Source organism: Bombina bombina, chromosome 1 (genome assembly GCF_027579735.1).
Source record: "Bombina bombina isolate aBomBom1 chromosome 1, aBomBom1.pri, whole genome shotgun sequence".
Taxonomy (NCBI): Eukaryota; Metazoa; Chordata; class Amphibia; order Anura; family Bombinatoridae; genus Bombina; species Bombina bombina.
The window spans coordinates 99836211-99847507 of record NC_069499.1 but is presented as its reverse complement, the minus strand read 5'-3'; the positions used below and the strand labels follow the sequence as shown (position 1 = coordinate 99847507).

General features: G+C 42.1%; 1 protein-coding gene across 1 annotated transcript in view; it reads right to left on the bottom strand.

Moving 5' to 3' along the window:
- Nucleotides 1–315: 315 nt before the first annotated feature.
- ATXN3 (ataxin 3) overlaps nt 316–11297 on the bottom strand; it is a 190778-nt gene continuing 179796 nt past the window's right edge. The window contains exon 11 of the mRNA XM_053697548.1: nt 316–484. Within this exon, the coding sequence (XP_053553523.1) occupies nt 387–484 (98 nt within the window). The 3' untranslated portion in view covers nt 316–386. The remainder of the gene's footprint in view (nt 485–11297) is intronic.

Genomic DNA, 11297 nt, shown 5'->3' with positions numbered 1-11297 from the left:
ACAGTGACAAAACAGTGTAAACAACAAAAGCACCATTAACTTTCACTGCCAGCGGGACATGAACACGTTACCGGCAGGAAAAGGTTAAATCAAGTAAAGAACATGCCAGCTACTGAAGGTGGGTACGTGCCAAGCTTAGTTTGGTCATGTAGGTTCAGCTTTACATTTTATAAAGCAGAGCTGCATTATAGAACTATGTGTTATAGAGTGGAATAAAGAGGAAGGTGCCACGCTGAAGGCAATTCCGGAAACAAACTGTCAAAAACATACAGATATCTTTTAAAAAAAAGAATCATAAAAGCATCCATTCAGAAGTTAGCTTCAATATGTACATCCTCACTCCCTAGGTGACAGGGACATTATGTGCACAAGCTGACCCATTCTTGTCATTTCTCTTCTGCAGGTTTCAAGTTCTTGCTACCCGAATCTAGTGACATATTCCTGGCAGCGCTTAACATGTCATCTTCGTTGTTGCTGGCTCCACCTAAAATAAGAAATAGTATATATTAATGTATTGATATCTATATCAAGTAGGTTATGAACATGGTATAACTAGACTGGCGCAGATAAAGCAATATTTATATTGTAATTAAAAGATAAACACAAATGGCTATGAAAAATGCAAATCAACAAAACATACCCCAAAATGGCTGTACAGGTGGCCCTCGGTTTACGCCGGTTCAATTTGCGCCGTTTCAGAATAACAACCTTTTTTTTCAGTCATGTGACTGCTATTGAAAAACTTTTGGAAAGCAATGCACTAATTAAAATAGCCAGTAGGTGGAGCTGTCCGCTTGTTTTGCAGATAAGTTTAGATCAGACCAGATCTATCGAGCAAAATTTAGCAGGCACTTCCCTATTATCTTCCTGTCCAGCAGCTTCAGGTGAGGGTGCCTAACTGCTTATTAATCACTGCAGATTAAAATGCATAGAATAGGTCCAGACCCAATATTATCTAACATGCTAACAATGCAGAGAACTGATTGCAGAAAAATGCAAGTAAAAAAACGTTTTTGTTCATTAAACTTAGTTTGATGATGACACAATCTATATTATTAGGTTTATAATGCTGTATAGCATTTAAAGTCTTCATTTCAAAGCTTTAAAAATAATGTATTAGGTGCTACTTATGACAATTTTGAGAGGGGCCTGGAACCTAACTCCCTTACTTCCCATTGACTTACATTATAAACTGGGTTTCAATTCCTGGAACCTAACCCCGGCGTAAACTGAGGGCTACCTGTATTTACTCACAGAATTACACAGCTACTAACCTTGGGTAGTGAGAAATGTATTAACTATGGTGTCTACTTAGAATATAATATTCTACTTCAGAAATGTTATTGTTTAAAAAAATAGATAATCCCTTTATTACCCATTCTCTAGTTTTGCATAACCAAAATGGTTATATTTACCCCTTAATGACTGTCACTTTCTGCTGAGGCAAATTATTTACAGATAAGAAGCAGGGTTAGGTCTGTAACGTTTACAGTGTGCACTTCCAATTCTCAGAAGTGGAGAACCAATAAATTTACAACAAAAAAAATGAGACAAACATAAAAGAAATGAAAGTAAACTGCAAAGTTGTTTTATTTAGCAAAAACCCATATAATGAATGGTTAGCCCATTTGATTTCCAGATCAGCAGGATAGTTAACTCACTGCCACCCATCCTCAAGAATCACCCCCTCACTGGGCATGAATGCCTTTCTAATGTGCTTCGTGCATAGTAAAAGCTGAAACAGTAATATGTGTCAGAGCATATGTTTATTGCAAAAATTCTTCTTTTCCCCCTCACTGGGCATGAATGCCTTTCTAATGTGCTTCGTGTATAGTAAAAGCTGAAACAGCAATATGTGTCAGAGCATATGTTTATTGCAAAAATTCTTCTTTTCAAAATTGAAAATACACAAATTTACATAATGTTTTTGTGTGCCCTAAGTGCCTGCGAAAAAGTTAATATTTAGAATATGCAGTGCTCCATAGACCTGATATAACATCAGTGCTGGTGTATGTGTTTTTGTTGTTTTATTTGTGCACCTCTTAAAAAAGTAAATTTATGCTTACCTGATAAATTGATTTCTTCTATGATACGATGAATCCATGGATTCATCCTTTACTTGTGGGATATTATCCTCCTGCTAACAGGAAGTGGCAAAGAGCACCACAGCAGAGCTGTCTATATAGCTCCTCCCTTGACTCCACCCCCCAGTCATTCGACTGAAGGTATAGGAAGAAAAAGGAGAAACTAAAAGGTGCAGAGGTGACTGAAGTTTTAAATCAAAAAATATAATCTGTCTTAAATTGACAGGGCGGGCCGTGGACTCGTCGTATCATAGAAGAAATCAATTTATCAGGTAAGCATAAATTTACTTTTCTTCTATAAGATAAGACGAGTCCACGGATTCATCCTTTACTTGTGGGATACAATACCAAAGCTACAGGACACGGATCAACGGGAGGGACAAGACAGATACCTAAACAGAAGGCACCACTGCTTGAAGAATTTTTCTCCTAAAAATAGCCTCCGAAGAAGCAAAAGTATCAAATTTGTAAAATTTGGAAAAGGTATGAAGGGAAGACCAAGTCGCAGCCTTACAAATCTGTTCAACAGAAGCATCGTTTTTAAAAGCCCATGTGGAAGCCACCGCTCTAGTAGAGTGAGCTGTGATTCTTTCAGGAGGCTGCTGTCCAGCAGTCTCGTATGCCAAACGGATGATGCTTTTCAGCCAAAAAGAAAGAGAGGTAGCCGTAGCTTTTTGACCTCTACGCTTTCCAGAATAGACAACAAACAGAGAAGATGTTTGACGGAAATCCTTGGTCGCTTGCAAGTAAAACTTTAAGGCACGAACCACTTCTAAGTTATGCAACAGACGCTCCTTCTTAGAAGAAGGGTTAGTACACAGAGAAGGAACAACAATTTCATGATTAATATTCTTATTAGAAACAACCTTAGGAAGGAATCCAGCTTTGGTACGCAAAAGCACCTTATCAGAATGGAATATAAGATAAGGTGAGTCGCATTGTAATGCAGATAGCTCAGAAACTCTTCGAGCAGAAGAGATATAGCAACTAAAAACAGAACTTTCCAAGATACAAGTTTAATATCTATGGAATGCATAGGTTCAAACGGAACCCCTTGAAGAACTTTAAAGGGACAGTATACACTCATTTTCATATAACTGCATGTAATAGACACTACTATAAAGAATAAGATGCACAGATACTGATATAAAAATCCAGTATAAAATGGTTTAAAAACTTACTTAGAAGCTGTCAGTTTACCTCTGTTGAAAAGGTAGCTGGAAAGCCCACTGCAAGTGGCAAATAAGACACTCCCCCCCCTCCCCCTTCTTTTGCATATGAAAAGACCCTTTACACAAACAGGAGCAAGCTGGAGTAGGTAGTCGAGCGTATTCACATAAAACTTTGGGGCTTGGTTAGGAGTCTGAAAATCAGAGCAATGTTATTTAAAAATAAGCAAAACTATACATTAATTAAAAAAAAAACTTTATGGGCTTTATAAATAGATTATCTACAAAACATTTATGCAAAGAAAAAATGAGTGTATAATGTCCCTTTAAGAACTAAATTCAAACTCCATGGGACATCTGCCAGACGCTTGTGCAGTAAGATTGACAAAGCAGAAATCTGTCCCTTTAAGGAACTAGCTGATAACCCTTTCTCCAATCCTTCTTGGAAAAAAGGACAAAATCCTAGGAATCCTGATCTTACTCCATGAGTAGCCTTTGGATTCGCACCAATAAAGATATTTACGCCATATTTTATGATAAATTTTCCTAGTGACAGGCTTTCTAGCCTGAATCAAGGTATCTATGACCGACTCAGAGAATCCCCACTTAGATAAAATCAAGCATTCAATCTCCAGGCAGTCAGCCGCAGAGAAACTAGATTTGGATGTTGGAACGGACCCTGAATGAGAAGGTCCTGTCTCAGTGGCAGTTTCCACGGTGGCAGAGATGACATTTCCACCAGATCTGCATACCAAGTCCTGTGTGGCCACGCAGGTGCTATCAAAATTACCGAAGCCCTCTCCTGTTTGATTCTGGCAATCAGACGAAGAAGGAGAGGAAAAGGAGGAAACACATAAGCCAGGTTGAACGACCACGGTACTGCTAGAGCATCTATCAGTACTGCTTGAGGATCCCTTGATCTGGACCCGTAATAAGGAAGTTTGGAATTCTGACGAGATGCCATCAGATCCAATTCTGGTGTGCCCCTTTGATGAATGAATTGTGCAAACACCTCCGGATGGAGCTCCCACTCCCCCGGATGAAAAGTCTGACGACTGAGAAAATCCGCTTCTCAGTTCTCCACTCCTGGGATATAGATTGCCAATAGATGGCAAGAGTGAGTCTCTGCCCATCGAATGATCTTTGAAACCTCTATCATCGCTAGAGAACTCTTTGTTCCTCCTTGATGATTGATATATGCTACAGTTGTGATATTGTCCGACTGGAATGTTATGAATTTGGCCGAAGCCAGCTGAGGCCATGCCTGAAGCGCGTTGAATATCGCTCTCAGTTCTAGAATATTTATTGGAAGGAGAGCCTCCTCCTGAGTCCACACACCCTGCGCCTTCAGAGAATTCCAGACTGCACCCCAGCCCAAGAGGCTGGCGTCCGTCGTCACTATGACCCACGCTGGCCTGCGGAAACACATTCCCTGGGACAGATGATCCTGTGACAACCACCAAAGAAGAGAGTCTCTGGTCTCTTGATCCAGATTTATCTGAGGAGATAAATTTGCATAATCCCCATTCCACTGTCTGAGCATGCACAGTTGCAGTGGTCTGAGATGCAAGCGAGCAAACGGAACTATGTCTATTGCCGTTACCATTAGTCCAATTACCTCCATACACTAAGCCACTGATGGCCGAGGAATGGAATGAAGTGCTCGGCAGGTGGTTAAGTCAGAAAAATTTTCATGTCTACCAAGTCTATCAGAGTTCCTAGGAATGGAACTCTTGTGAGAGGGACAAGTGAACTCTTCTTTATGTTCACCTTCCACCCGTGAGATCTTAGAAAAGCCAACACGACGTCCGTGTGAGATTTGGCTAGCTGGACAATATCTTTATTCAGGCGTCAACTTACCATATAGGGCGCCACTGCTATGCCCCACGGCCTTAGAACCGCCAGAAGGGACCCTAGCACCTTTGTGAAAATTCTGGGAGCTGTGGCCAACCTGAAAGGAAGGGCCACAAACTGGTAATGTTTGTCCAGGAAGGTGAACCTGAGGAACTGGTGATGATCTTTGTGGATAGGAATGTGAAGATACGCATCCTTCAAATCCACGGTGGTCATATATTGACCCTCCTGGATCATTGGTAAAATTGTCCGAATGGTCTCCATCTTGAAGGATGGAACTCTGAGGAATTTGTTTAGAATTTTGAGATCTAAAATTGGTCTGAAGGTTCCCTCTTTTTTGGGAACCACGAACAGATTGGAGTAAAACCCCTGCCCCTGTTCTGCTTTTGGAACTGGGCAGATTACACCCATAGTATATAGGTCTTCTACACAGCGTAAGAACGCCTCTCTTTTTGTCTGGTTTACAGGCAAACGTGAAAGATGAACTCTCCCCCTTGGAGGAGAATCTTAGAATTCTAGATGATACCCCTGGGTCACGATTTCTAAAGCCCAGGAATCCTGAATGTCTCTTGCCCAAGCCTAAGCGAAGAGAGAAAGTCTGCTCCCTACTAGATCCGGTCCCGGATCGGGGGCTGACCCTTCATGCTGTCTTGGTAGCAGCAGCGGGCTTCTTGGCCTGTTTACCTTTATTCCAGGTCTGGTTAGGTCTCCAGACTGACTGGGTTTGAGCAAAATTCCCCTCCTGCTTTGTGGCAGGGGAGGAGGTAGAGGGATCACCTTTGAAGTTGCAAAAGGAACGAAAATTATTTTGTTTGGCCCTCATTCTATTTGTCTTATCCTGAGGAAGGGCATGGCCTTTTCCTCCAGTGATGTCGGAAATGATCTCCTTCAGTTCAGGCCTGAATAGGGTCTTACCTTTGAAAGGAATAGCTAATAGCTTAGATTTTGATGACACATCAGCAGACTAGGACTTAAGCCATAACGCTCTACACGCTAAAATGGCAAAACCTGAATTCTTTGCCGCTAATTTAGCCAGTTGAAAAGCGGCATCTGTAATAAAAGAATTAGCTAGCTTAAGAGCCTTAATTCTATCTAAAATATCATCTAATGGGGTCTCAACCTTAAGAGACTCCTCTAGAGCCTCGAACCAAAAAGCAGCTGCAGTAGTTACAGGAACAATGCACGCTATAGGTTGTAAAAGAAAACCCTGATGAATAAACAATTTCTTTAGAAGACCCTCTAATTTTTTATCCATAGGATCTTTGAAAGCACAACTGTCCTCAATAGGAATAGTTGTACGCTTAGCCAGGGTAGAAATAGCTCCCTCCACATTAGGGACCGTCTGCCACGAATCCCGAATGGTTTCAGATATGGGAAACATTTTCTTAAAAGTAGGAGGGGGAGAGAACGGAATGCCTGGTCTATCCCATTCCTTAGTAACAATGTCCGAAATCCTCTTAGGGACTGGAAAAACATTAGTGTAAGTAGGAACCTCTAGATATCTATCCATTTTACACAATTTCTCTGGTGGAATTACAATAGGGTCACAATCATCCAGAGTCGCTAAAACCTCTCTGAGCCACAAGCTTAAACTTAAAGGCCGTTAAATCTGAGTCTGTTTGAGGGAACATCTTTCCTGAATCAGAAAGCTCTCCCTCAGACAGCAATTCCCACACCCCCAAATCAGAACATTGTGAGGGTACATCGGAGATGGCTAATAAAGCGTCAGAGGGCTCAGCATTTACTCTAATACCGGGCCTACTGCGCTTCCCCTGCAAACCAGGCAGTTTAGATAATACCTCTGTGAGGGTAGTAGACATAACTGCGGCCAGGGTGTTGCAGGGTGAAAGAATTAGACGCACTATAAGTACTTGGCTTGCTTGGGCGGGCGTTAAAGGTTGTGACACTTGGGGAGAGGTAGATGGCATAACCTGATTCTCTTCTGACTGAGAATCATCCTGAGACATACTTTTATCAGCCAATATATGTTCTTTGCAATGTAAGGCCCTTTCAGTACATGAGGGACACATTTTTAGTGGGGGATCCACAATAGCTTCTAAACACATGGAACATTGGCTTTCCTCAATGTCAGACATGTTAAACAGGCTAGTAATGACCACAAACAGGCTTGAAAACACTTTATTTAGTGAAAAAATAACAATCTGAAAAAACGGTACTGCGCCTTTAAGAGAAAAAAGCATACAAATTTTCCAAAACTGCTTTAAAACAATAAAATTATGACAATTTTATGATAAAAGCATCCCAACTTGTCAGCTAAGTTTGCCCCACAAGGAAAGGAATACTTAACCCTTACAAAAAAAACGCTGTGCTATAAAACGCTAATTTCAAATAAAAAACACCCCCTGCACCTCGCCACAGCCCTGCTGTGGCACCTACCTACCCTCTCAGGGGTCTGTAAAATTGGATTAAACCTTCGATTTAGCCCAATACTGTTCTGAAAGGCCCACCGGAGTTGGAGCTTGCTGCTTGTCTGGGAAAAACAACTGCGCAACTGAGGCGTGAAAATAGGCCCCGCCCATCTCACTCGATGTCTCACAGCCTAAAATAACCGCACCAGAGCGGTCTAAAACCTAGCCATGTGGGTTCATATACCCATAAATTAAGCCACGTGTACCCTCTTAATAAAGTAGAAAAACGTCTATCATAAAAAACGTTATCTGTAACTCCCAGTCATGAAAAAGTTTGCCCACAAACATAACATCAGTGTCAACCTTTTTTTTTTTTTTATAGCCCAATATGCAAGTTCAGTAATAACCATTTTTATACTTTAGGATTACTGCTTACCCTTTCCCTCATGGGGATACTGTCAGCCAATTCTGAAATACCACAGTCTCTCCAGAAAAAAATGACTGAACATACATCACTGCTTATAGCATGAAAAACGTTCCTCACACCGAAGTTTCTTAAGTACTCCTCAGCCATTCTGTGGGAACTACTCTGGATCTTAGTAATAACTGCTAAGATCATCAGCCTCCAGGCAGAAGTCTTCATCCATCTGCTGCCTGGGAGAAAATAGCACACACCGGTACCATTTAAAATAAAAAATTCTTGCTTGAAGAAAATAAAAACTAACATTTTATCACCTCTTTCACTTTACACTTCCTATTACTTAGAGTAGGCAAAGAGAATGACTGGGGGGTGGAGTCAAGGGAGGAGCTATATAGACAGCTCTGCTGTGGTGCACTTTGCAACTTCCTGTTAGCAGGAGGATAATATCCCACAAGTAAAGGATGAGTTTGTGGACTCGTCGTATCTTATAGAAGAAATCCAGAATAGGTCTTAATCTGTTGAAATATCCTTTAAGGAACCAGCTTGAAAAACAATGTGCTCTCTATTTTATTCACAGATAAAACACAATTTATGCTTACCTGATAAATGTATTTCTCTTGTGGTGTATCCAGTCCACGGATCATCCATTACTTGTGGGATATTCTCATTCCCAACAGGAAGTTGCAAGAGGAAACCCACAGCAGAGCTGCAATATAGATCCTCCCCTAACTGTCATAGCCAGTCATTCGACCGAAAACAAGCCGAGAAAGGAGGAACCATAGGGTGCAGTGGTTACTGTAGTTTAAATTTAAAAATTACCTGCCTTAAAATGACAGGACGGGCCGTGGACTGGATACACCACAAGAGAAATAAATTTATCAGGTAAGCATAAATTGTGTTTTCTCCTGTAAGGTGTATCCAGTCCACGGATCATCCATTACTTGTGGGATACCAATACCAAAGCTAAAGTACACGGATGAAGGGAGGGACAAGGCAGGAACTTAAATGGAAGGAAACACTGCCTGTAAAACCTTTCTCCCAAATATAGCCTCCGAAGAAGCAAAAGTATCAAATTTGCAAAATTTTGAAAAAGTATGAAGCGAAGACCAAGTTGCCGCCTTGCAAATCTGTTCAAAAGAAGCCTCATTTTTAAAGGCCCAAGTGGAAGCCACAGCTCTAGTGGAATGAGCTGTAATCCTTTCAGGAGGCTGCTGTCCAGCAGTCTCATAGGCTAAGCGGATTAAGCTTCTTAGCCAAAAAGGAGAGGTTGCCGAAGCCTTTTGATCTCTCCTCTGTCCAGAGAAGACAACAAACCAAGCAGATGTTTGACGAAAATCTTTAGTAGCTTGTAAGTAAAAACTTTAAAGCACGGACCACGTCCAGATTGTGAAACACAAGGATGGAACAACAATCTCTTGATTGATATTCTTGTTAGATACCACCTTAGGTAAAAACCCAGATTTAGTACGCAGAACTACCTTATCCATATGAAAAATCAGATAAGGAGAATCACATTGTAAGGCAGATAACTCGGAGACTCTACGAGCCGAGGAAATAGCTGCCAAAAAAAGGACTTTCCAAGATAAAAGTTTGATATCTATGGAATGAAGAGGTTCAAACGGAACTTCTTGAAGAACCTTAAGAACCAAGTTTAAGCTCCATGGTGGAGCACCCGGTTTAAACACAGGCTTGATTCTAACTAAAGCCTGACAAAATGACTGAACATCTGGAACATCTGCCAGACGCTTAACTAGCTGACAATCCTTTTTCCAAACCTTCTTGGAGAAAAGATAATATCCCAGGAATCCTGACCTTACTTCATGAGTAACCCTTGGATTCACACCAATAAAGATATCTACGCCATACCTTATGGTAAATTTTCCTGGTGACAGGCTTTCGTGCCCGTATTAAGGTATCAATAACTGACTCGGAGAAGCCACGCTTTGATAAAATCAAGCGTTCAATCTCTAGGCAGTCAGCCGCAGAGAAATTAGATTTGGATGGTTGGAAGGACCCTGAAGTAGAAGGTCCTGTCTCAGAGGCAGAGACCATGGTGGAAAGGACGACATGTCCACTAGATCTGCATACCAGGTCCTGCGTGGCCACGCAGGTGCTATCAGAATCACTGATGCTCTCTCCTGCTTGATCTTGGCAATCAGTCGAGGGAGCAGAGGAAACGGTGGAAACACATAAGCCAGGTTGAAAGACCAGGGCGCTGCAAGAGCATATATCAGTGTCGCCTTGGGATCCCTGGACCTGGATCCGTAACACGGAAGCTTGGCGTTCTGGCGAGATGCCATGAGATCCAGTTCTGGTTTGCCCCAACGATGAATCAGTTGTGCAAATACCTCCGGATGGAGTTCCCACTCTCCCGGATGAAAAGTCTGACGACTTAGAAAATCCGCCTCCCAGTGCTCTACACCTGGGATATGGATAGCTGATAGGTGGCAAGAGTGAATCTCTGCCCAGCAAATTATTTTTGAAACTTCTAACATCTCTAGGGAACTTCTTGTTCCCCCTTGATGGTTGATGTAAGCTACAGTCCTGATGTTGTCCGACTGAAATCTGATGTACCTCAGAGTTACTAACTGAGGCCTAGCCTGAAGAGCCTTGAATATCGCTCTTAGTTCCAGAATATTTATTGGAAGGAGAGACTCCTCCTGAGTCCACGATCCCTGAGCCTTCAGGGAGTTCCAGACTGCACCCCAACCTAGAAGGCTGGCATTTGTTGTTACAATTATCCAATCTGGCCTGCGAAAGGTCATACCTTTGGACAGATGGACCCGAGATAGCTACCAGGGAAAAGAATCCCTGGTCTCTTGGTCCAGATTCAGTTGGGGGGACAAATCTGTGTAATCCCCGCTCCACTGACTGAGCATGCATAGTTGCAGCGGTCTGAGATGTAAGCGTGCAAACGGCACTATGTCCATTGTCGCTACCATTAAGCCGATTACTTCCATACACTCAGCCACCGAAGGGCGCGGAATGGAATGAAGAACCCGGCAGGAATTTAGAAGCTTTGTTAACCTGGACTACGTCAGGTAAATTTTCATTTCTATAGAATCTATCCCTAGAAAGGAAACTCTTGTGAGTGGGGATAGAGAACTCTTTTCCTCGTTCACTTTCCACCCATGCGACCTCAGAAATGCCAGTACTACGTCCGTATGAGACTTGGCAATTTGGAAGTTTGATGCCTGTATCAGGATGTCGTCTAAATAAGGGGCTACTGCTATGCCCCGCGGCCTTAGGACCGCCATAAGCGACCCTAGAACCTTTGTAAAGATTCTTGGGGCTGTAGCTAATCCAAAGGGAAGAGCTACAACTGGTAATGCCTGTCTTGGAAGGCAAACCTGAGAAACCGATGATGATCTTTGTGTATCGGAATGTGAAGATAAGCATC